The sequence below is a fragment of the Lepisma saccharinum genome, chromosome 11, assembly GCF_977018435.1.
Source record: "Lepisma saccharinum chromosome 11, izLepSacc3.1, whole genome shotgun sequence".
Lineage (NCBI taxonomy): Eukaryota > Metazoa > Arthropoda > Insecta > Zygentoma > Lepismatidae > Lepisma > Lepisma saccharinum.
The window spans coordinates 85,996,625-86,024,284 of record NC_139239.1 but is presented as its reverse complement, the minus strand read 5'-3'; the positions used below and the strand labels follow the sequence as shown (position 1 = coordinate 86,024,284).

The following is a 27,660-nucleotide window of genomic DNA, read 5'->3' as shown; positions in this document are numbered from 1 at the left end:
TTACACCTTTTACATTGCCCCAAACTAAGTTAAGAAGATAAGTAATACAAAAGAAGAAGAGAAGCAGAGAAACCAGATATCCTACAAGCAGCAGTTTTGGTTACAACAATAATTACAGAGTTGTTGTTCAAATTGTGCTTCAGTGTTTCCCCACACATGCACATGCAAGCTTATACCATGTGTATTTATGTGGATGTTTCCCATGCATCATGGAAAAGAACATTTTTCCATAGCCCTTCACGTATCATTCTAAAGAATGATGGGATCAGAATTAATTGCTGGGTGATGTAAGTTATTCATCATTCATCCTCTGATGAGAGCACTCGTCATTGGCATGACGAGTTAACGCTTGGCAATACGAAAGGTACAAATAAGATTTAGGAACTAATAAACTAGAAAAGACAATGGTCACTCGTTGGGTTTTCTGTACCTTTGAACCTGAATCATGGCTGAGTCTTAGGATAGTTACCTGTCTATCTGACAAATGAAGATAATTACGATGGATAAAAATATACTAAGTCCTCTGTTGGCTTCTCTCTCGGTTGACCAGAGCGTCGTCTCACTTCTGCTTCACTGCTCTCCTAACCTCTCTTCTCCCTTCTCAATTCCAATCCAAAGTCAGTCACCTCTCAGCTTGTCTCACCTCTATATCCCTAGGCCATGGAGCTCTTTGGTTTTCTTCTTCTTTTGTATTACTTGTCTTCTTAACTTAGTTTGGGGCAATGTAAAAGGTGTAATAAATTACCTGTAGAACTTGGGAGATGGGGAAAAAATGTTTTGCCCCAACTGCAGACGATGTGGAGGGAAATTCCACCTGGTTCCTTCACAAAGTGTGGTGGATTAATGTATAATCTGTAGTCCACTGAACTGGGAAATTCATGGTTGAATTCTGCCTTACTGGGAAAGGTGTAATCTTCTCGTAGTATTCCAAAAAATGTATGCATGACTCCTTCAAGTTGTTGGTGACGAGTCTCTCCGCACGGTAGTTGACTGCTTCTGCGGAGGTCCTTCATAAAAATGCCCTTGATTGGTCTTGGCATTGCTCATCCACGTCATTTCGGATGGACAGGTTAGGTTAATTAAGAGGAAAATTATAATAATGAAAGGAAACTATTGGGGATATGTGTAATTGATTCAAGTCATACACACAAAACCAAACTTATCCCATTGCCTTTTCTTAAAATTAACTTAAATTGAATTGCCTCATCAAGATTAAAATATGATTAAAATAAATTAATTACATATTTGGCATAATTTGTCATAATTTGAAAATAAATAAGGAAAATTTACCTAAAATACACAACCTTAATGAAATAAAAATATTAATGTCCATGATTGACGCGTTGCCTTGAATTATAAATTATTGCTATGTTGCTCTGAATCTACCTGTCTTGCAAATTGATGGTGCTTATAAAAATAATACACAAGTGCTGCAGTTAGCAATAAATTCCAAATAATAAAAACTAAAATAGACATGGGCAAAGGGTTTAAAACTAATTCATGAAATGAAATGCCCTTACTAATAGATTGATTAAGTTGCTTTAAGGCAAGTTCAAGCGGAGTCCATTGGGGAATAGTGAAATGAGATAAGTTCTTGGGAATATCAAGTGGTAACAACTTCCTTCATTTTTACCTGTTCAAAAGGTAAAATTCTGGTATGTAAAATTTGTTGATCCACAATAATCTGAGAAAAATCCTGATAATTAAAAAATATAGATTGCCCCTCGTTAATCTGAATAGATCTGTTGGTGTTCAAATTATTATTCAAATTCTGAATGACAATAAATTGACCTGTACCTGATATTAAAATACCACAACTGATCTGTTGTGTAAAAGTAAGTCTTGTAGACACTGTACATCTTTATCGATGGTAACTTCACTATGCGAGCAGAGGTAAAAAAAAATATTTAAACTCGCATGCGCTCTCAACAATTTGCACTAATCGTGGTCTTCCCTTATGTTGCATACTGTAAGTTAACTCTGGAATTTAATGCGGGACCAAGAATTATTACGTAAAATGCCAAAATTTACTGCTCTAAGCTATTCATCATTCATCCTCTGATGAGAGCACTCGTCATTGGCATGACGAGTTAATGCTTGGCAATACGAAAGGTACAAATAAGTTTTAGGAACTAAACTGCTAGAAAAGACAATGGTCACTCGTTGGGTTTTCTGAACCTTTGAACCTGAATCATGGCTGGGTCTTAGGATAGTTACCTGTCTATCTGACGTATGAAGATAATTACAATGAATAAAATATACTAAGTCCTCTGTTGGCTTCTCTATCGGTTGACCAGAGCGTCGTCCCACTTCTGCTCCACTGCTCTCCTAACCTCTACTCCCTTCTCAATTCCAATCCAAAGTCAGTCACCTCTCAGCTTGTCTCACCTCTATATCCCTAGGCCATGGAGCTCTTCCTCCATGCCGAATCGTGTTTTTAATTGCCACTATGCAAACCGCTGACTCCATAGGCAAAAGAAATTACCTGTTTCCTGAATAGCTCAGGAGGTTTGCATAGCACAACACTGTGCATTGTTTACATGCCTCAGAGGCTGAGACAACTGAGAAAAACAAGTGAATGCCCTGGTCAACATGAAGCATTCAGAGAGGCTTTTATAAAATAAACATATAATCTTAGGGATCGATACGGTATGTATGTATGTATGTACCAGAGCATAAGTGCATACCCATGAAATTATGGGGATGGAAGCAGGCTTCTCTTTCTCCTTGTGCTCTCCCCAAATTCTCCTCTTGGTGTTGCACAGTAGGCTAGGACAACATGACACCAGTGGTCCTGAGTTTGAATCCAGACCTGAGCATGGGGTGTTTTTGTGAGTGTCCTTTAATCAATTTCATCAATGTCACTCATCCTTCTTTGCCATTAGCCATAGGTGGCAGAAAAGATAAGTAAAATCAATCAAATCAATCAATAAATCAGTACTCCTGGGGTAGGTTGGTTTGGAGTGCTCTTGGGGAGTTGGGCAATGACTAGGGTATGATCTGGGTAAGGCTTGTAATGTGCCAACCCTACAGGAAAATTCTTGAAGACAAATTTTAAATGTGATAAACAAGTAGGGTTATTGAAGTTAGAGGTACAATAGATTTACAAAGTATTGAAATCAAGATCATAGCATTAACTATTATGGAGATGTCTTCTTTCTGTTTTTGCACTCTGTAAGTATAGAACAAGATATGTGAACTTGAAGAATTCATCTGAATTTCACTGAATGTTGTTTTGACCTATGTTTGTGATGGCTTAGGTTGTTTATATTCACTGACATTAGAACTGTATTTCAGAGGACCATGAAAGAAGAATCAAGTAACAAGTCTGGTATTAATGGACAACAACCTTGTTGATTCCATCACCAAGGCACATCACACATTTGAAGGCTATATTTTTCTTTAAATAAAGCAAACAGCTTGAGTGTTTCACGTGATGTACAAGGAGATATGAAAACACTAACACAAACATAACTTCAATACAGACGATGCAGTAAAAGTTTTTTGTTTCCTTCATCACATGAAAACATTCTGACACAAAGGAGTGCTTGGTGCAGCACCTTCCCTGTGAATGCTCCCCCCCTTAAAGAACCTTCCTTTATTTTGGTACGTCAATTGTTTTCAACTGCTAGAGTTATTGTGTAACCTGTCATTGGAATATACTCCCCTCTCCTGATAGTTGAGCTTAATCAACTTGGAAACTAACTTCTTTCGTCAGAAGGGGTACAAGTTTTGTTCTTCATTCCTTATTAGGGAAAAGGCAAGGCAGGGCCATTTCTGGGGATTCAATTCCCTGGCAACACTACACACATAGTTCTATAACAGCTTGTTGTAGAATTAGTGAATCAAGTTCTGATGAGATTTCTTTGAAAAGTTTACAGTCATTGATAAGCAGAAGTACATATACAGTGAAAAAAAGACATTCTATCATCAAGATCATCCATGTAAAGAAGGAACAAAAGTTGTCATGTGACACTCGCCTGTGGGACTTCAGACAAGATAGATAGAAATCTGGAAGGGGTGACAGAATAACATGCTAATCTTATGCACGGAGATAGTCTGCTAGCAAAAATATAAATAGGATGTTAGATGTGGATTGCAATTTATGAAGAAGGATATTATGGTTAATTTTTTCATAGACTTTTGAAATGTCCAAATATGTAATGTCAAGCTGGGATTATTTAAAATAGATGGAGTAGCATGAGAAAGTAATACTTATAGATTTGTCAAGCAAGAGTTGCCTGAAAGAAAACCATGCTGAGCAGTATTTACATGAAGGGATGTAAACTTTAGCAACCTCTTTGATTACTTTCTCACACACAACAGAGAGAGATAGAGAGAGAGGTGACAAAAGATAAATTTGTCTGTAAGATTTTACGGAACTGATATCTCCAGATTCACAGATCAGTACAATATTGGCACATTTGAGCAGTTCAGGAAACATACTTGTATGAAAATAATTATTTGCTATGAGACACAGAGTCTGAAAGCAGTTTTGTGAAAGAAAATTGTCATAATTCAATTTAATAAGAGGTTTGTTAAATTTGCTGCGTGATATACACCCAGGTTACATGTTGCACTTGATTTTTAGTGATAAGGCATTTAATTCCTAATAAATAAATACTAATTCAAAGGAACCAAAAAATCATTTTGAGGTGGGACCCAGAGGCAGTTACACCTTGCCCTAATTTTCAGTATGGCCCTGCACGCGCACACGCACACACACACACACGCACGCACACAAAAAACCAAATGACTGTACTTTCCCTCGACAATGGATGTCATGTTCCTTGGCCAGCTTGTTCACCTGATATGTCCCACTAGATTTCTTTTTGTGGGTTCATGTCAAAAGTGTAGTCTACAATACACCGGTAGAGAGTGAAGAGGACATGCTGGCAAGAATCATTGTTGCCTGCGATATCATCAGAACAGCTCCAGAGATGTTCGAGCAGATGCAACAGAGCTGCTTGTGATGCTATCATGCCTGCATCAATGTGGGGGCAGGGGAGGGGGAATCATATTTAACAACTACTGTAATGTTTTTGCCGTAGAGTGCTAGGATACACTGTAGTAACGTCCATATTGAATCTGCAAGCATCATCTTTCAGTTGTATTATTACACTGTCATAGGCAGCCCCAACTAGTTTTGGCTCATAACTTTTTAATGGCGCATTTCCAGATTGGGATTCCTTTTCTCTTTGGTACTTGGGTCAGTTTCCAACCACCGTGCAAGTTTGAATCAAGGTCACAGAAACACCCTGTATATGTCAAACTTCATTTTAACAAATCATGTTACAAATGAAAAGTATTACCACGTAGTTTACTTCATATTAGTGGCTAATTAGATATTTTAATTTTTTGTTTCAGAAGCCGAAGGATGAAAATGCAAATGAAAGAAAGGCAACAGTCGTAGACCTGTTTCGAACTCCAACAATTCGAAAGTGCAGCTTCATTTTGTACTTAATATGGTTCACGGTGTATTTAGTCTACTATGGACTAGTACTTAATTTAAGCAACATAGGTGGTGACATCTATGTGAACACTGTGTTATCAGGTTAGTCCTCTTATGTAACTTAACCATGGGTGCTAAGTGGCATTGTAGTATGTACATACATGATATTATAACTGATTTTTTTTATAGATTATAGTATGTATATTTCAGATTCACTTGATGTTATCTTGATTGATTTGCTTTATTTCACTTAACTTTTTGTGCCACTTTTGGCTAATTTACGAAGATGGGGATGAGTGATGACATGATGAAATTGATGAATAGACACTCACAAACATCCATGGCCAGTCCGGGATTTGAACCTGGGATTTCTGACATCGTAGCATGATGTGCTAACCACTATGCCATTGGGCCGGCGATGTTATCTTGAGATATTCAAAATTGGGTTTGCTGCAAAAATGTACTGGCCAATAATTTTATCAACCTTTTGGATGACGTTTTTTTGTTATTTGGGTATCAGAGAATTCAAAACAAAGACAAAATAATTAATGGAATTTATAACATCTTTCTGTTAATCATCATGTAGTCTGTGCTGTAAAATTAAACATTTTGTTTAATTTAGCCATAAATATTTTGAGGTCTATGTTGGTTGGTTGATTGATTTGGTGTTTTAAGTCCACTCTATTCACAATAAGGCTAATCAGGACTTGACCTACAGTTTAATGTGGGGTCCTCCACTGGATATCGAACCTGGGACCCATTGATTACAAGGTGACGACGTTACCACTGTGCCATCAGGGAGGCCCCTTGAGGTCCATGAGTGAAGTTGATAACCATATAATACCACTCACTAATGTGTGTCACTTTATGCTTTGTTTCATGCCATCTTTTACTATTGTTCTGACAAAAATAATAACACCTGTTTTGCATGGTGAAGTTGTTTGCATAACTTGCAACTAAGAAAGGGTCCTAATGTGGTAACTTGGGTTGGGTATACATGTTATATTTATATGTGTTTGCTTTGTCAATTCTTTCTTCAATTTAGCTGGTCATTGTTCTGAGTAGCCTAACGAAGTATAAAATGAGCAAAATAAATTAAATCCATTAGAAATAATAATAATAATAATTTTAATTTTAATTTTGCTTGCTTCTATAGACCTTTGATTTAAAGGGCGTGGAAAACGTCAAGATACAAAATAATATTTAGTTATTACATCATTATAACAAAAAAGAAACATTGTGTAGTACATTGGTATTACTTAATTACACCAAACTAAAGTAAAAATAAGAAAATACATCATTTCATTACACTACAATAAAAATACAAACACATTGGCAATTGTATCATTAAAATAAGAATAACAATTTTAAAATATATTATTCAGTACATTGGCCTAACATCATTAAAATAAGTATATTTTTTAAAAAAAATTGTAAACGTAATAATGATGATGACCTTTTTCTTACAATATCATACAGAATATCACATAGGAGGATATATATTAGGACCATAGGCGATGACTCCATGGGGCTTGTTAACGATGTGGGGGCAGGGCCTCCAAATAATTTTGCTGAAGAGGATCTAATGTATTATTTTGCTTCTCTTGTAAAGTTTACTCTGAATTGTGCCACATGAACTTAACTTTAAATACACATTTGAAATGTTCTAGACCATCAACTTTGGGGGTTGAGACCACTAAACTTTTTTTTGGGGGGGGGCTATGACCAGAGACAGCAAAACACATGACTTATTACTATATGCTAAGTATGTAATTATGAGTATTGTTAAAATTTTTACTAAAAACAGTTTCAAAAGACGATGTGCATAAACTAGGGTAGTGGATGGGACGTTCGGACTACAAATGGCTCTCACATGACATTCAGAACGAGATCATTGATATATTAGGGAGATCTGTTTTGTGCTCCGTGGTAGCAGATATTAAAAGTCGTGAATGTTTTATTATTATGGTTGACGAAACTTGTGACATATCCATCTGTGGACAATTAATATTCTGCATTCATGAGATTCTGAACACTGAGGCCAAAACTTAAAAAAGGGAGAGAATGAGTCATTCATTAATTTATTTCAGTGATCAGAGCCCACCCCCCAATAATTTTAACAAGTCGGCGCCCCTGATTAGGACTAAACCTTGATGTTCTTTCCCACAGAAGACATTTATCTCTATGTTTATATACATAAGCACATAGGCATAAATGGGAACAGTGAATGAGTAGGAACACCATTTAAGGAACTGACTTTCAGCAAATCTAAGGGTACCCAAGTGAAGAAAGTTAAATTGTTTTCTTTCACAATGAATAACGTGAGATATATATATATAGCTTGAGAAGCAGCATAATAATGTGTTTGTTAATATTCACATTAAATTGACAAATGTTAAAACAGTCCTATTAATTAGGCTTCTAGAGTTGGTTCAAACTAATTACTTTCCTTATTTTCAATGTTTATGTTTACTTTCTAGTGAGAATAATAGTAGTTATCTACCCAAAAAAGGATTTGTTTGTTATTTATTGCTTTGCGAGAGGATAACAATAACATTTTATGTTCTTGCTTAGTATGGTCATCGATTTCTGTAAATATCATGTCAACATGAGATTGGCATAGAAATAGAAAGTTACTGATAAGTTATCACATTGAGATATTAATTTTTATCTCTAATTGTACACCATAACAAGAAATAATTTGAAACTTTTCACATTATCTTGATAATCATCCCAGTCTGTCTCCAGAAAACAACAAAACTTCAGAAAACTCTGTTTCACAAGTTTAAATGTATACTTGAATCATTCATATCCATTGCTATATTCATTTGGTTAGGTGGAGTTTCATAGTTGAAACAAAATGGCAAACAAATTAAAGGAAAATCTATGCATGAGAATCAGTACCCAAGTAACCAAAAGTGGTTGGCCCAACATTGGGAAAACCATACTGAAAATGTTTGGCAAAACTTAAGCACATACCATTGGGCAATGGTAATTTTGGCCGTGATTCCAATGTTTGCTCAGTGCCAGGTTTTTACGTTGGGCCAACATACTGAAAACTAAAGAATGGATAGGTTTGTTTTCTGTTATATATATATAATTTATTGTAAGGCCAAATGTAAACAATAGTACAAATTACTTATGAAAATAAAAAAATAATACACAGCACTTTCTCAGTCACATGGTATCATTGTTTTCAAGGCACTGTACCTTCAAGTGGTAGCAATGTTGACCCAAAGTAAGACCAATGTCAATTTGCCAACCAACGTAAAGCCAACCTTTCCCTCGTAAAAACTGATGTTGGTTCAACGGTTGTGGTTACTTCGGTACAATCTCAAAATATAGAGCACATAGAATACAAGAGAAAGATGAATGCAAGTAGAGAATGCATTTTGACTATTATTATTATTATTAATTATGTAACTAGTGCTTCTCATTATCATATACACACTTCTCTTTTTAGGAGCTGTTGAGCTTCCAGCCATTGCTATTAGCATTTTCGTTCTGCTAAAGCTTGGTAGGCGCTGGCCTTTGTGCCTTACCATAATGGGAAGTGGTGTTGCTTGTCTTCTAACTCTCACAGTACCAATAGGTTTGTATGATTTAGTATGTAGTAAATGAATTAGTAGCTGTATCGGTTACCTATGGGATAACATTTGATGGATGTAGCAGGAGAGTCAAACAGAGAGAGAGAGTGAGAAAGAGAAGCAAAGGAGACGGAAGGAGGGAGGGATAAGTGGAACATTGAGATATCATTTGTAACATATTATGATTGTATTTGGTATGTCCATCACATCATCACATTTTATTTTGTTGATTATGTTGTCTCTTGACAGGTGACTACTAGTTCCCTATCACTGACAAGTGATTGACAGGTCAAGATTAGCAAGTGTCTGGCAATACCTGTTCAACATTCCCCCACCCCTCTTGCCTTTTTGGATGTGGATGGATTCCTCATCACCTGGGCTTCTTGAATCCTCTTCTCTTTCTTCGTTTTTCTTATTTTTTCTTTCCTCCTTCCTTTCTCTCACACTTTTCACTCTTTCTAACACTCCCTTCCATTTATTTGTTGATCTTAAGTCTGCCATTCCAGTTCATTACGTTTTCCCCTTTCTTCTCTATTTCTTTGACCTCCTTCCATTTCCTCACTAGTTCTCTCTTTCCCTATTCACTTAGCCTTATCCAATTCTACATCATGTCCCGTTTATCTAGTTTGTCTGAATATAGCATTCCTGTCTCTCCCCAGTCTCACATCATCCAGGTGTTGCTTTGACCTATTTTTCAGTCTCCTCTTTGTTTCCTCTATGAACACACTTTCACATCCTTTGCACTTCACCTCCTAGATAATCACTTCCTCTTCTTCTTCCCTGTTTTCTTCCTTCTTCTTTTTCACTTTCTTCGCTATACTTAAAATGGTGCATCCTCCCTTTCTGTAGCTCTTATACTCACTTTCCTTAGCACTTTGCATATCTTCTCTGTAATCTCTTCCATACTGCTTATGCCAAACAACTTCTCTTTTTCTTTCTCTTCCCCCACTATCGATCCTCTCTCCTCTTTTCCCTTCCTTCTTCTGTTGATGTTATGTCTGTTTTTCTTTTCATAGTTATCTTCCAGTTGTTCCCATAGGCTATTAATCTTGGTTTCTTCTTCCCCTTTCTCTGTGCATATTTTCTTTACTCTATCCTCAATGATCCTAAGAAAATTTTATTGTGTTGCTTTGCTCACATCACTTCATTTGTGGCAGAACACTCCTGTCGAACACTTCATTTAATACAATGTGACCTCAATACTCTTTTCTCTCTCTTCTTTCATCATATCCAAGGAACCTAATTTCCCTTTAATTTTATTTTGAGTTTGAGGAATATTCCTTTTGATTCATCTTCTAATTCCTTAACTAACCTACTCAACTTTCTCTTTGTTTATTTCCATATCCTAAATAATCATCCATGTATCTAGAAAGCAGAATTTTCTTGTTCCCTTCTTTTATTATTTCTTCCTTTCCCCATTCAGTCATAACCAATTCCGCCAGCACTGGGCTCAAGCTAGAGCCTATATTCAGACTTTCACTCATCTTCATGATTTTGCCACCCACTCTGCTGTATCCACTGTCTGAAATGGTTTCCAAGGTTTGCACCACTCTCTCACTATCCCATTCCTCCATAATGTCTTGCCCCTCTAGATCCACTTTGTGTCACCTCTTCATGCTCGGGAACATGTTTTTCATGTTCAGGCCAAACATTATGGTTTTATCCCCTCTTTCCTTCAGACCTTTCATGAGGTCCACCACCTGCTTACTGCTTCTCACTGCTCTGCTTTCTTGTGAAAGGTGAGGTGTTAGTGATAGAACAAGAAAGCAGATCAGTGAGAAGCATTGAGCAAGTGGTGGATCTTATAAAAGGGATAAGACCATAATGTTTGTAAAAAAACTGTATTTAGTCAGCACCTCTAGTGATGTTAAATTGTGTGTATATATTTTTTACTGTTTATTTTCCATTCATTAAAGCTAAAATTAGCTAACTATGATCTGTAGCACATTCTCCAATATTAGTATTTCTATATAATATCAACAAATGTACTGCCCATTAGGAAGAGCAGTTTTTCATGTTCATTCCATATTCGGATATTTCCAAGTAGTGTCTGCTAATCTGTGTGTGTTTGAAATATATTCCATCTCAATACTGTTTAATATGATATCAAGATTCTAAAGGAGTAGCCCTACCATTTATTAGTGCTGTTGTGGATTCTTACATTTCAGCAATAATCAGTGTGCAGCACCTTACATTTGCTCTAGGGTAAAGTCAAGTACATTTTCACTGAACATCAGTAACTATTGAATGGGGTTTTACTTGCATATAAGCACAACATTCTCCACTCATTTAGCTTCATGAAGTAATTATCTGGCAGTGTCCCAACCTGCACCACATCCAGGAATGTGAGTGGTAGTCAGCTGAGAGAAAATTGACTTATAAAAATCTATGTTGCCATGTTCATCTGTTGGGCCTTAAATGTTAGTGAATTGACTGTACATCACCGTAGTTACATTTTGGTACCCTAGGCAGGATTGTGGTTTGGGACCACTCCCCTCCATATGAAACACCAACTGTTTATGTGTGTTATTCGATATTTTCTTCTTATGCCATAGTTTGTAAAATTTACATCCTACAAATTTTAAAATGAAGAAACAAAGAAAAACTAATTAAAATAATATAGGTTTTATTTAAAGAATTGTAGTTTGCATTTCTGATTTTTAAAAAGTTAAGCATATTTGAGAATATTTCCATTTGGTAAAGGGTGAACTCACCTGCAGTGGTGGAGATCTGGAGGGTGGTGGAGGTGATGAGTATGGGGCAGGTCCAAGCTCATTTACACCCTCATCTGCCAAATCTGCGGCAACTTCTACCTGGGCAAAACCCACATCCCTTTGAATCTTAGGATCATTAACCATCGTTCCTCCACCCAAAACTCTGACCTCACAGTTGCCACCCATACCAACAGCCATAATACCACCTTTAACATCTGTTTCCATGTTGCCATTATCCATCTTTTACCCCCTTCCTTCCTCCCCACACACAGATACATCTTCCTGCAGGCGATGGGAAAGGGCATATATATCAGTCATGCACCCCACTATACCCCCAGGTTTCAACCTAGCCAACCAATAACCAACCCTTTCTCCTCCTTCCTGAAACCACCCACTATTCAGTAAACACTGGTGAAAGTGCGTAACATTTGCTACCTATCAACTGTTTCTGGCAAAACTGTACCAACACTACTGTCAGTATTCTGTGCCCTTGTACTATGTGACTCTTTCTTTCTTCTCCAATGAGAATGTGGTAAATCCCGCGAAATATCAACTTATATATTTTTGTGTGGTAAGTGTTTACTGTCTCCTTCATCATTTGTGTGTGTGGGTGTGTGTATATATACATACATACAAATTGCTGGAAAATTTGAAGTTGTTGGACTTCTCTTTTTGTTTTACTTGTATACCTGCGTTATGTGATAAACATCTATCTAATCTATAAAAATATGTGTGTGTGTGTGTGTGTGTGTGTGTGTTTTTTCCAGCATAACTCTCGAATGCCTCGAGCGATTTCAACGAAACTTGGTACACACATCACTTGCAATATGGAAAGAAATACTGTGAGGATAAGACACCCCTGGTACCCCTAGGGGTGTGAGTGGGAAGGGGTGGCATGTGAAACTAATCGAAAATGACTGATATTAGTGTGGAATCCATAGTTTTTGGGGTAGCTAAGATGAATAGTGACACTCCCAATGCCATTCAACTCCAAGACACCCCTGGCACTCCTAGGGGTGGGAGTGGGAAGGGGTGACATGTAAAAATAATCGAAAATGACCTATATTAGTGTGGAATCCATAGTTTTCCAGGTCTCTAAGATGATTAGTGACACTCCCAATGCCATTCAACTGCAAGTTCTTTTACACTATAGTTAGAATTCATTATTTTCCTGTCTAATAGAAGATTGGGATAAATACATATCCGGGCAATGCCAGGCAATCAGCTAGTATACAATAAATAAAAATTGTTGAGGTAAACCAAGTCAAATTTTCAGAATACACCACTGATATATATATATATATATATATATATATATATATATATATATATATATATATATATATATATATATATAAATCAAAGAAGGTAAAAGGAAACACTCACCGGACAGTAGAAAAATTCAAAATTTTCGCTAATTTCATAGCCGGAAGTTCCGTCTATTTCTCTACTGTCCGGTGAGTGTTTCCTTTTACCTTCTTTGATTTTTACTTAGCCCTTTTGGCCCTCCTTGCTTTTATCCATTATATATATATATATATATATATATATATATATATATATATATATATATATATATATATATATATTCCCACATGGAAGAGGATTTTAATTCCCATTTTCTAACCAGAAAGATTCTGTGTATCTATAAAAAAATATGTGATGGTGAAAAGAGAACAAGTCTGAAGCATTGAATCAACATTTCAACAATAGTAAAAAGTTTAAAAGCTTCATAATCTCCTACAAGGAAAAATCCTTTGTTTCTGCAAAAATTAATTAATATCCTTCTCTTGTAAACTGATTATTTATAACAAACCAAACAACAGTAAAGGTTGCAATAAGCTACCTCATCCTATTTTGAAGCTAAATATTGAAACTCTTCTGAAAGAAATGTGCCAGAACAAATAATTCAACTTGTAGACAATAATCCTTCACTTTCAATTTAATGTTTGGAATGTTGTTAACCATTTTGATATCTTATGTTTTGTTGTTTTGCAGGAGACAAAAGTAAGGAATGGGTAACTATAATGTTTGCTATGATTGGAAAATTTGCCATATCAGCATCAAATGCAACACTGCCTGTCTTCACAGCTGAACTGTTTCCAACTGTTATCAGAAATCTTGGAGTGGGATCGTCCAATATGGCTGCAGGTATCGCACTAATGCTCACTCCGTATTTATGGAATCTGGTATGAACATTACTTGTATTTTTTGTACAGTACACACTATATGCAACTATTTGTCAGAATCAGAGGCAAGGGAAATTTTTTTTTATATATATATACACACACACACACAGTGTCTCCTAAGTAATAGCGCAAACATGAGTTTGCCATTTTCTAGATAATAGCAAATGTGCGATTGCAAGCCACCACTGACTTCATTGTTTGTAAACATCGTCCTAGTTGGTAAAATGCTTATAATATGTGTGAATGTGTAGGTACAAGCCGCCATTGATTGCATTTTGTAAACACCGAGTGCTTTACTCCTTGCGTGATCCGAGGTTTGCTCTTTGTTTACAAAACAGAACATTTCCGAGAGGTGGCATTGTAATCAAACAGAACATTTCCGAGAGGTGACGTTGTATGGATATAATTAGTACACAGTCTAATCGTACCGTGGGAGTCACGTCAGTTGGGCTGGACTGCATAGTGAAAATGAAACCTTACAGCAATGAAGAGTATGCAGATATGCATTTTGTTTATGGTTTGGCTAATGGCAATGCACAGGAGGCTGCACACTTGTACCAAGAAAAATACCCTGCTCGAAAGCACCCCAAGAGTCGCACATTTACTAGGGTACACCAGCGCCTCAAAGAACATGGGAGCTTCGAACATGGTAGGAGAGCAGGTAGACATGCATGCATTATGCCAAAAGTTTAGGACATGGTGTTGGAAGCAGTAGAACACTCTCCAGGAACCTCGACAAGGAGAATTGACGCACAAATGCCAGTAAGCCGCAGTAGTGTATGGAGAATTTTACATCGCAATTCACTCTACCCTTACCACCTTCAACGAGTTCAATGTCTCAGTGATACGGATTGTGTTCCTAGAGGGACGTTTTGTCAGTGGATGCAACAACAGGTTGTACTCAACCCTCGTTTTGCAAGTAACATTTTATTAACAGACAAAGCGGTGTTCACACATGGTGGTATTATTAATTTTCATAATTTTCATGTTTGGAGTGTACTAAACCCACATGCTGTTCATGAGGCACTATTAACAACGCTTCTCATTGAATGTGTGGTTAAGGGTACTAGGTGATTCTACCACATTCTTCCAAGAAGACTCAATGAACCGAGGCACCTTTAGTTTTTGCGGCATGATTTTCCAGGATTGCTTGAGGATGTTCCCCTTGAACTACATCAGTAGTATTTGGTATATGCATGATGGAGCACTGGCACATTTTGCTGCTGCTGTGAGACGACATCTAACACGCAGATATCATCAAAGATGGATAGGTCGAGGGGAGCCAGTATCATGGCCTACAAGGTCACCAGATCTAAATCCTTTGGATTTTTTGTGACTTCGGTCACCTCAAAAGCATAGTGTGCAACACTCCCGTTGACACGGTTGAAGAACTGGAACAGAGAATTGTACATGCTTGTGACCAATTCTGGAATGATCCAGAGGTGTTCGAATGAATTTGAAACTCAATGCGGAATCGCGTACAGTATTGCATCCAGATGGAAAGACGACACTTTGAGCCCCTCCTTTAACAGGTACGAGTGTACAGTAATTGTAACATAGAACATACGTACTAGTAAATTAGTGCTGTAGAATGTTCAATAAAAGTATTTTCATACTGTATTATTGGTATTTTACCAACTTGGATGACGTTTACAAACACTGAAGTCAGTGACGGCTTGTACCCATACATTCACACACATTATTAGCAGTTTACCAACTAGGATGACGTTTAGAAACAATGAAGTCAGTGGCGGCTTGTAATCACACATTCGCGATTATCTAGAAAACTGCAAACCCATGTTTAGTGTACTTTCACCTGTGTCAGTTTTTGCTATTACTTTTTAAACACCCTGTATATATATATATATACCTTGAGTCAAAAACCCTGATGGAACTGATATGCAACCTATATCCAAACACCATACGTTTGGTGCAGTGAATTTCGGTGAAGTCCGGAGGGCTCATTTAGTCAAATCCACTCTCCTCACCTGCTCGTTGAGGCCCCCTGGGATCTTTCAAGATGCGAAAGAGAGAGTGGTGTGCGGAAAGCAACGGGAAGCTACCGCATATATCTTTTCCCTAGAAAAACTGCAATCATGATGAGTCATTCCAAGGCAAAATATTCCGGACGTAAACTAGCCCCCCATTCGGATGTCCGGGAGGGGGATGTCTGGGAAGGACACGTTATGACAAAGGACACTGATGGGGAAAAGAGAAGCAAACAGAAGGTAAGATTAAGGATTGGAACGTGGAATGTCAGAACCCTGTTACAGTCGGGAAAGCTAGAAAACTTAAAGGCAGAAATGAGAAGAAACAAAGTAGATGTTATGGGAATATCAGAAGTGAGGTGGGAACAGAATGGTGAAATAGTGAGTGATGAGTTCAAGATGTTTTATTCTGGAGGTGATCAACAAGGAAATCGTGGTGTGGGAATAGTGCTAGGACCACGTGTGAAACATAAAGTTATAGCAGTGCGTTATGTGGATGACAGGATTATAATGGTGAAACTTCAAGGAAAGAAGAAAGACTTAGTGTTAATTCAAGTGTATATGCCACATAGTGGGTTGTCAGAAGAAGAAGTGGAGGAAAACTATGAGAAGATAGAGGAATTGATTGAAAAAGAGAGAAAGGGATCGTGCATTATCGTAATGGGTGATTGGAATGCTGTAGTAGGAGAAAGGCAGGATGGAAGTACAGTAGGAAGATATGGATTAGGCGAGAGAAATGAGAGAGGGGAAAGCCTGGTAAATTTCTGTAAAAGAAACTCCCTAATTGTTGGAAACACACTGTTCCAGCAACATAAGAGAAGGAGGTACACCTGGATATGTCCACGAGATTGTAAAAGATACCAGATAGATTACATACTGGTACAAGAAAGATTTCGAAATTGTTTGAAAAATGCGAAGACATTGCCAGGAGCTGACATTAATTCAGACCACATCTTGCTAATAGGAGAAATCAATCTTACATTGAAGAAGATAACCCAAAACCAGGTGAGCAAGAAACCCCACTTAGAGAAGCTAAGGGAAGAAGACGAAAGACAAAAATTTGCAGAACATTTCCAAGGAAACTACAATAAGTTTAAAGCTAGTTGTAACAATAAGGATGAGATGTGGGATGGAATAAAAAGCTGCTTACAGAAGGCAGTGGATGAAACAATAGGCTACAGGGAAAGGAAAAGTGCAAAGAAACCATGGATTACTGAAAGTATGCTGGAAAAAATGGAGGAACGGAGAAAATGGAAGAAGAGGGAAGACATAATTACAAGATACTGAATAACCAGCTAAGAAGAGAAACTGACAGGGCAAAAGAACAATGGATGAAACAAAAATGTGAAGAAATTGAAGAACTGGAAAAAAGAGGAAGGTATGACTTGATGTATCGTGAAGTAAACTGCTTGGGCTTCCAAAAGAAGAAATGGAAAACAATGTGGATGATAGAAGACGAGGAAGGATGTGAAATCACAGACAAAAAAGGAATATCGAATGTGTGGGGAAAGTACGTTGAAGAGCTCTACCAGAAAGAGAATCGCCCAGACAGTCTGAATGTAGAAAATGAAGACGACGTGCCTGATGATGAGAAAGGATACTATATCCTGAATGAAGAATTTGAGCAAGCACTCAAAGAAATGAGGAATGGGAAAGCAACGGGCACTGATGAAATTCCTGTTGAACTTATCAAATGCCTGGGAGATGGAAAAAGAGAAATACTGCAGTTATGCAATGAAATCTATGAGAATGGGGATTGGCCACAAGATTTCACGGAGACTATTTTGGTACCTCTGCAGAAGAAAAGCAATGCCAGAAAATGTTCTGAGTACAGGACAATCAGCTTGATATCTCACTCGGCAAAAATTCTTCTAAGAATTCTGAACAGACGCCTATACTCGAAGGTCAGTGGCGAGTTAGAGGAAGAACAGTTTGGTTTCAGGAAAGGAAGAGGTACAAGGGATGCAATTGGTTTACTGAGGACCATTGGGGAAAGATATTTAGAGAAAGGAAAGGAGGTGTTTGTAGTATTTGTAGACCTGGAGAAAGCCTTTGATAGAGTGAATTGGGTTAAACTTTTAGAAATTCTGAAGAAAATTGGCGTAGATTGGAAAGAGAGAAGACTTCTAAGCAACTTATACATGAATCAACGAGTTAAAGTGAGAACAGGAGACGAAATGACAGAAGGCTGTGAAATTGGAAGAGGAGTACGACAAGGATGCTGCCTATCGCCTACTTTGTTTAATATCTATTTAGAAGATATAGTGAAAACTTGTTTCCAGGGCACAGGAGGTGTCAAATTGGGAGGAAGAAGAATAAACTGCATAAGATTTGCTGATGACATGGCATTATTCGCTGAAGATGAAATAACCATAAATAGTATGTTAGAAGAGTTAAACAGCAGATGTGAGCAGTATGGAATGAAGATTAATGTAAAGAAGACAAAGGCAATGGTTATAGGATGGAAACCAAGGAATATTAATGTGAGAGCAAACAGTGAAAGAATCCAGCAAGTGGATAGCTTCAAGTACCTCGGATGCACTATAAGCAGTGACATGAGCTGCAACCAAGAAGTGAAAATGAGAATCGCAATAGCAAAAGAAGCTTTCAATAGAAGAAAAAATGTTTTTTGTGGACCCATGGACATAGGTCTAAGGAAGAGATTAGTGAAATGTTTTGTGTGGAGTGTAGCACTATATGGTGCAGAAACCTGGACGTTGAGAAGAAATGAAGAGAAACGACTCGAAGCTTTTGAAATGTGGACATGGCGAAAAATGGAGCGTGTAAAATGGACAGACAAGGTAAGAAACGAAGCCGTACTGAAAAGAGTTGGTGAAAAAAGATCTATACTGGAGACCATCAAGAAGAGGAAAAGAAACTGGTTAGGACACTGTCTAAGAAGAAACTGCCTGCTAAGAGATGCCTTGGAGGGAATGGTTGAAGGAAGAAAAGTCCGTGGAAGAAAGAGATATCAGCTTATGGATGATATTAAATTAACTGGGTCGTATGCTATTACGAAGCGTAAGGCAGAGAACAGGAAAAGCTGGAGATTGCAGTGAAAAACCTGCCAATTAGGCAGAAAACAATGAATGAATATATATATAATATATATATATATATATATATATATATATATATATATATGTGTGTGTGTGTGTGTGTGTGTGTGTGTGTGTGTGTGTGTGTGTGTGTGTGTGTGTGTGTGTGTGTGTGTGTGTGTGTGTGTGTGTGTGTGTGTGTGTGTGTGTGTGTACCGTGCGTCCATTTCGATCTTCAGCCGAGAGATCAGGAGAAGCGTGGCGGGCGGCGCTGATGGAGATGCCGACATTTGCGGCCTGTAATGCCCACTTATTTTTATGGACATATGCAGACATTTATATAAATATTGCAAAACGAGCACTAACCTGTGTTATAAGAGTTGTTCAAAGTGATGTCCACCTACATTCACACATTCCTGGCATCTTTTGATGATATTTTGATACACACGCAAAAGTTCTTCTTCCATAATTCTTCCAAGTTATGCCCTTATATTGTCTTTTAGTTCATCGATGCTATGAGGGTTATTTCGGTAGACTCTATTTTTTAAGGTTCCCCACAAATAATAGTCACATACGGTAAGATCTGGCGAACGTGAAAGCCATAAACCTCTATAGAAATTATTCTGTCATCAAACACCTCCCTTATAGCGTCGAAAGAATCAGCAGCGGTATGGGCTGTGGCCGAATCTTGTTGAAAATACCCATATTGTCTCTCATTATCTGATAACAACTGAAAAAAGGGCGGGAGTATTTGTGTGCCGTACCTCTCTGAATTTATTGTGTCTTCAAAAAATATAGTCCCTATTATTCTTTTTGCACTTACAGCACACCACACATTAATTTTTGCATCATGTAACGGAACTTCGTGTAGTATTCGGGGATTTTCAGTGCTCCAGTATCTATTGTCTGTGAACAAACATGACCATGCAAGTGAAACCATGCCTCATCCGAAAAAGAAAATATTAACTGTGGATCAACGATACCATCTACAATATTCTGCAAAACCCAATTACAGAAATTTACTCTACTTACGTTGTCAGGAGGGCGTAATTCTTGCACTATAGAAACTCTGTACGGTTTTAATTTTAGTAGCTTAGTGGCTGTATGTGCTGATGATTTTGACACGTCCATCTCCTGTGAAACACAGCATGGAGGTTTGTTTGGAAACGTTCTAACGCTGCACCAATTTCATCGAGTTTTGCTTCGGTTAGAATCCGTCGTTTTTGCTTAGGTGTTTTACAATTTAACGATCCAGTTTCTCGTAATTTAAGGACAAGATGTCTAGCCGTATCTCTATGTGGAGGTGAAACGCCTGGGAATTTCTGTACAAATTGCCAACACACGTCTCGACATGAGTCTGTTTTCACGTAAGTGTCATACATAAAAATTATTTGTTCTACGAGGGGGAGGGGGCTGATAAGTTCTCGGCCTGACCCCCTTCCCCACCTCTCATCCTGAAATCATGCATTGCATTTGAACCATTGATCTTTTGGAAGTTTAAGTGCCAGCTGGGATGATCGTATCACTAACAGTTTTTCCTTTACAGGCCATTGATTGAAGCATGGTGCAGCCAAATGTGGAATGTACCAAGGAGGAGTTGTGAGGTGTCATGAAGTTGTTCTTCCTGTAACAGAAGTCGCCAAAGGAAATCCATGGTTGCATGCTAGACACGTTGGGTGTACATTGCCCTTCACACTCCACTGTGAAGAAATAGTGCTCAAACTTTAAGCGTGGTGATTTTTCCACAGAAGATGGTGAAAGGTGTGGGAGGCCAGTGTCAGTGTCAACTCTGGAAAAAGTGGATGAAGTCCATGACCTGATTTTGAGTAACAGACGAATTTGTCTTCAAGCGATAGCTGAGACCTAGCACATATCCAAAGAACGTGTCTGGTCAATAATCCATGATCAGTTGGACATGCACAAGCTTTCCGCGAAATGGGTGCTTAAACGTTTGAACGCGATGAGAAACGCAAACGTGTGGCATCTTCTCAGGTGATTTTGCGGTATTTTGCAAACTCTAAGGACGATTTTTTGAATCGGCTTGTTACCCAGAATGAAAGTTGGTTCCACTACTTTGATCCTAAGACCAAACAGTAATCATGCGAGTGGCGCCACTCAGGATCTCCCAGGCCAAAGAAATTCAAAGCACAGAGGTCCGCAGGTCTGCTTGTCTCAATATTCTGGAATAAGGATGGTGTTTTGTTATCAGACAACCTTCCAAAGGGACAAACCATACATAACATCAGAGTATTACTGCAGTCTTCTGGCTAAGTTAAAGGACGCTATTAAAGAAAGGCGCCGGGGAAAATTAAGAAGAAGTGTGTTGTTTCTGCAGGACAATGCTCCCGTTCACAAGGCTCTGGAAGAACAATGGATTTTCTGAAGGACCTAAGGTTTCAGTGCATTGACCACCCACCTTACTCACTAGACCTTGCACCCTCTGATTATTATCTCTTCCCTAGACTGAAAGAAGTTCTGAAAGAACAGAAATTTAGAAGTGATAACGAGGTTATAGCAGCTGCCGAACAGTTTTTTGCAGACCTGGAGAAATCTTTATTTTCTTTCGGAGGGGTTAGAGAAGTTGGAGCAACAAAGTGCCAAGTGTGTAGATCTTCGGGGAGAATACGTTGAATAGCCTGAAACTTTCATGCCTGTAGCTTAAGTCCTTCTGGGTCGGGCCGAGAACTTATGCCCCCCTCCCCTCGTAACGTGAACCTTGCGACTGGCATTCCAATCATCTCACTGACACAACATGCATACACACTACAATAACACAAAAAAGTAACGGCAAGTAACCAAGAATAACACTCTTGTGCACAGTACGAAATTAACACGCTCTTGGTTTACATCTGCTCGCCACTAAATTCACAGCTCTGTCTTCATCTAGTCGCGAATAAACAAAAAACTCGAGCTCAGAGATTTCTGATTGCAAGGATGCTCACGAAAACCATTGACTTTTAACGGTTTCGTCTGCAGCATAATCTTGATACAGTGTTGCATATTCGAAATCTCCAAACGATCCCCATCGACACAAAACTCTTTCAAGGATATAAACTTAAGCAGGACGTTACTGGTCAAAACTATGATTAAAATGTTTCATTATCTGTGGCTCTTAACATCGTTTCTAAAGCGTATTTTATTGTGTATATAAGGGCAGAACTTGGATGAATTACAGATAATGAATTATAACACAGGTTAGTGCTCGTTTTCCAATATTTATATAAATGTCTGCATATGTCCATAAAAATAAGCGGACATTACAGGACGCAAATGTTGGCATCTCCGTCAGCGCCGCCCGCCACGCTTCTCCCGATCTCTCGGCTGAAGATCGAAATGGACACACGGTATAAATACATGTATGTAACACACACATACTTTCCAAGAGAAAACAGTTTCTAGTCCTGAAGTAAATTAGTTAAATTCAGTTGATCTGACCTGTTGATCAACTGATAAGCAGTGTACACAAACACCCTTTTCACCTGTAGATAATTTAAAGTCTTACAAGTATGATAAATTACATATAAAGTTATGAAAGAAGTTTCATACTTATTATTTTATGGTCATCCATGAGTAAGTAAGCACTTAAGTTAATTCAACATTTCGGTTTAGCCTCACGTGTCTGGTTGCCTCAGTCTCTACAGCTGATAGAGTACACTCCTGTGTCAGATAATGTACCTATTTACCTCATTTTGAATTTTAAAAATTCATCTATCATTACTTCTTTAATGCTTGATACCCTTCGATATTTTAAAGTCACCAAACACATACAGGTATTTCTCAACATGCGTGTAAAAAAACTGTGCAGTTATATGAGCACCTGTTCATGTGACTTTACAACTTTAAGAATTTAATTTTATGTAGTTCCTCTGTGTTGTATATGTTGTATACATGAGCCTATGTTTACTGTTATTGTTGTTTATATAATGATTTGGGGACTTGGAGGTTGTAACCATCAGTTTTCACCCAACTTTCCTGCAGCGAAGTAAAATATAGTATAATAATATATTATCATATTGGCTAACAAATAAGGATCCAACCTCCTTTTCAACTTCCTAGGTATGCTATTATATTTATGCCAGTTAATCGTATTTCCAGAACCACTAAAAAATATAATGTTATTTGCCAATTGTCAGCACAACTTCATCTGTTGATGACATTGCCAGTAACAGTAATTTGTGATTCCTGTCTAGTATATCTAACCATGTGAATCTAGTTAAACTGCATGAAAGGTATATTGAGTATGCCTGTGCAGCATACATGTGTGCTTGTGTGGCAGCCTTTAAATACATTCTTTTGCAATTATCTTTTTCAGTTTTACACTTTAGATCAGTCTTTGATTTTTTAAAATAGGTGTAATTTCTGCAACCCTGCTTTGTTATAATATTACTTGCTTCTATAGCTAAACTGAACAGTTTGTGAATATCAAAATCTACCTGAAAAACAAGGAATTGCTCCCCTAATCATGGACGTCTGCAGATTTTTTTCCATGGAGGGAGAAGCAGGGTATTTTTCCATGGAGCATAATAGTGTTACCCATCAAAAAACACCACTTGAATTTGAAATTATCACATTAATATAAATCAAATTATACTTATGTTGACATTCGATTTCTAAGGGGGAGGTGAGTCCTCTTGCCCCCCCCCTTCCAGAGGTCCATGCTCCTCCTACATTATTATACATTCACCTAGAAATTTAGTGGAGAGGATCGCCGTTATTAAACGATTAAGTATTTTCAAGCCGATTAAAGTTCAAAGCAACTATGGGGGAAGGTGGTGCAACTACAGGGAAAATTGGCATTGACTCTCCCCAATCTTGGACGGAAATCAATTCTAGGGGAGATTGAAGTAAAAGAAAGCTAGATTAGTTAAATCTAAGAGTAGCAGTATATATATAATGTAATGTATATAATGTAATGCCACGGTCCGCGGACAGTTTCTAATTGGGAAACAACATGGTAGTTTGACGTGTACTTGTAATGGGTTTTAGATTTTTACTGTTTTTTAACCATACACCTTTTACCAATCCTATATCCTGAACCTATGAGAGTTCAACGTGGTTATGATTTATACATAACCTAAACATGAGCAGCCTGAGGAAGGGAGCAGTTGCGCCCCAAAACGTCGCAGGAGTTACCTCGATACTCGCAAAACGTAAGTTAATATATATATTAAACTTGTGAGTAATTCACACAACCTTCATCATGTATTTAAGAGTAGCAGGACAAAAGGATACTTAAGATGGAATTAGTTTTCACATCTATCTTGCATTATTTCTTCCAGACGGCCAAGAGCACCTGCAGGGGAATACAGAAGGGCAATTGCTCCCCTCGATATCAAATTTTGTACAAATAAAAATGCATTTCGTAAAATTTTCTTGCTCGCATTGCTCCCAATATTTGCTTTTCTTAGTCTTCTCAAGATCAGAGCCATAGCTAGGGGGAGGTGGGAGTTAGCCCTGGACGCCAAATGATCTAAATGAAAAAGAAAATATAGAAGAGAATGCAATAGTACCCCATGAAATTTTTTGTGCCATATATAAAATCAATATTGTTTTCAGTTTGCAAAAATTTGGATCAATTTTTTTTTTTTCTCGCTTCGCTCGCAATTTTATTGTTTTTAGATCAGCAGATACCCACACAGTACTCACACTCATGCCATAGCCTTTCCAGTATATCCTCTGTCATGGCAGCATCTTGAATTCTAAGCTTTAGTTCCTCTACATGTTGTGCTAAGGATAGCACATGCACATGGCTGCTCATTTTCTGATGATACAAGCAACAAGTATTCATAAATTTGTTATACCAAGCATAAACTGCCTTCCTGCTTATAGTTCTTTACCATATTTAGTCCAGAATTTTTGTTGCCCATCTGTCGCACTCTTTTTTTTATATATAAAACTCCAGTACACAGAAAGCACACACAATTATGGCAAATGGAGAAATTATGAGCATTGCAGTGAAATCCAGACAAAACTATTTGAGTTTCTCTTCTCATGACATGCATATGAAAGCTGCATCATTTGTTGTCTGTATATAAAATTCAGACAACTGTTACCAGATTTATGTGCACTGTGTACTCTTTGTCTTGAATTTTTTTAAACTAACTTATTTATTCCTATTCCATGTGCATATGCATATGTTTCTTAAGGTAGCAATATTTATTTATTTATCTATACTTATAATATTCTGCTGAAGAGCAACTAAAATGCCTTGATACAACAATTCATACAAGAATGCAGTACATAACAAATGTACAAGAGCTATACAAAATATGCAAAAATACATTAAAATACAGTGTCCTTATTACTATATTCTTTAGAGGTTGTTATTAATACACTGCAAATTATTACACAATATGGCATAACTCTTATATATATATATTTGGATAATTGCGTAATGACAGCTAATAGAGCTTAATTGGATAGAGTAGAGGTTGCAACAAATTTGTGCTCATTTTTGTTTGTTGTAGAAGAAAGTAAACAAAGTTTTAGCTTGTTGAAAAGATTAAAAGAATCTGAACAATTTTAATCTGAAATGCACATAGGAAAGAAACTTATTTTGTTTATCCATAATTCACCCACTTCTTACAGTGCCACAAGAAAAATCCCTGTCACAATACTGAATTCTATAAAGGTTTTATTGCATACCATATACATAAACAAAAGAAGTTTTATGTTGTTCAGCCCTTGCCATATACAATATTTAAGATCCAACCTCTCATTTTCCTACTCTTACTCTTATTTTTTTACTCTTCGCAAATATCATATCATATATATGCAGTTGCCTGTCAAGAATTACTTCAAAGTCCTTAATATTTTCTACATGATTTAGATTGTGTTATATATCTTATTTGTGTAATTACAGTAGTGTTTCTTGTGTGAAAAGATCATTGCAACTCATTTATATACTGTAAGTTGATCATAATCTACCCACTTCTAAATTGTGTTTACATCCCTTTGTAGATTATAATGGTGGTTTACATCATTGATATCTGCATACAGCTTAAAATCACAACATATAAAAGGCATTCTGAGAACTTAACATTTAGTTCAAGAATAAAATGAACAAAATAGGGCCCAGTGTAGACCCTTGTGGTATAACTTTATTGATAATACCAGGTTTACAGGAAGTGTTTTGAATCCTAACTATAAATCATGTATGCATAAGATAGTTACTATACCATTTACAATAACCTGTTATACAAAGCTCTATAGTTCACTGAATTGAGAGCTTTAGGTAAGTCTAAGAAGTTAACAAGTAATTTATATTTTTTTACTCAAAGTCTAAGAAATGTCAGTTCAAAAGACAGAAAGGTTTGTACTTGTCGATCTCCCAGCAATAAACCCATGCTAGTACTAAACTTACTTACTTACTCCTTAGCACTCTTAAACCCAAAGGTTTATGGCTGCAGCAACACAGGCCTATCTGTCCCTATCCTGGGCAAGATCAATCCCATCTTTTCCATTCGTGCCAATTTCTTTTAGGTCCATCTCAACGTTATCCCTCCTAGTTCATCTTAGCCATCCTACAGGTCTCTTACCATCAAGTTTCCCAACAAGAATCCTGTAAACTCTTCTTTGCTCTCCCATTTGTGCCACATGGCCTGCCACCTAAGTCTTCTTGATATTGTTATTCTAATAATATCTAGACACGAATACATATTATAGACTTCTAAATTATGTAACCTTCTCCACTCACCTGTCTCCTCATAACTTTTAGGTATAAATATTTTTCTGAAGATTTTATTTGCAAATACTCTTATGTTCCTCTTTTAATGTGATGGACCAAGTTTCACATCCATATAATACTAAAGGCAAAGTTACTGCTTTGTATATTTTAACTTTTAGTTTCTTAGATATTGCACAAGAGGATAAAAGTTTATGAAGAGAAAAGTAACATGCATTTCCTGAATTAAGTCTACTTATTATTTCCTCTTTAATATCATTTTCATTTGTTAGTACTAGGGAAAGTCAAAAATTATCCACACTTTCACCATAACTTTCTTTAGGTTTGCCACACTACCTTCAGTACTCTTCTGGTTACGTGGCCGAGGTTTTCTCTCCATTTTTCTTTATTTTCTTTGTTATTTTTTTTTTGTTACAGAGTAAACATGGCTGCTCCACTGGCAGTATGCACCAAAGGAAAACAGAGATCAGTGATCTGAAGCTTGTTGTGAATGATTTTGCACAAGAACCATGACTAACAATGGCATAACCTGAATTTTCGAAAGTGGAGGGGGTTATGTATATATTTTTTAGTAGTCTGTCCTCATTTTGCCACCTTATCCTGCCTTCTTTTTTTTTTTTGGAACACTGGGCCAGAAAGCGAAGGGGGTATAACCCCCCACCCCCTTGGGCATGCCACTGACTAATTTGCTGATAACATGCCACCTCATTGACTGCTGCCCTGTGACCCGTAGGTTCATCAGAATCATCTCTTCAGCTTATTGAATCTTCCCATCAGTGTTGGAGGTTGATGGGCGTCCTGCTCCTGCTTCATGGATCCTGCTTGTCTGGTCATTTTTAAGCCTCTCGATCCACTCTGTTACAAAAGAAAGAACAATGGAGTGATTAATATGAAACTTTGGCCACATAATGACAAGAGTACCACCTTTCAGCATGTGAGTGCAACAGGCCGTGTGACCAACCTAAAGAAAGAAATGTTGAAAGTGCAGATAATTTTTGACTTCTCCTA

At 37.4% G+C, this 27,660-nt stretch overlaps 1 protein-coding gene across 2 annotated transcripts in view; it reads left to right on the top strand.

The window, feature by feature from the left end:
- Positions 1-27,660, top strand: part of LOC145994955 (organic cation transporter protein-like) — a 206,130-nt gene that overhangs the window by 171,286 nt on the left and 7,184 nt on the right. For both annotated transcript variants that reach the window (XM_083131483.1, XM_083131485.1), the window contains exons 8-10: positions 5,368-5,554; positions 8,916-9,044; positions 13,752-13,942. In XM_083131483.1, coding sequence (XP_082987609.1) covers positions 5,368-5,554; positions 8,916-9,044; positions 13,752-13,942 — 507 coding nt within the window. The remainder of the gene's footprint in view (positions 1-5,367; positions 5,555-8,915; positions 9,045-13,751; positions 13,943-27,660) is intronic.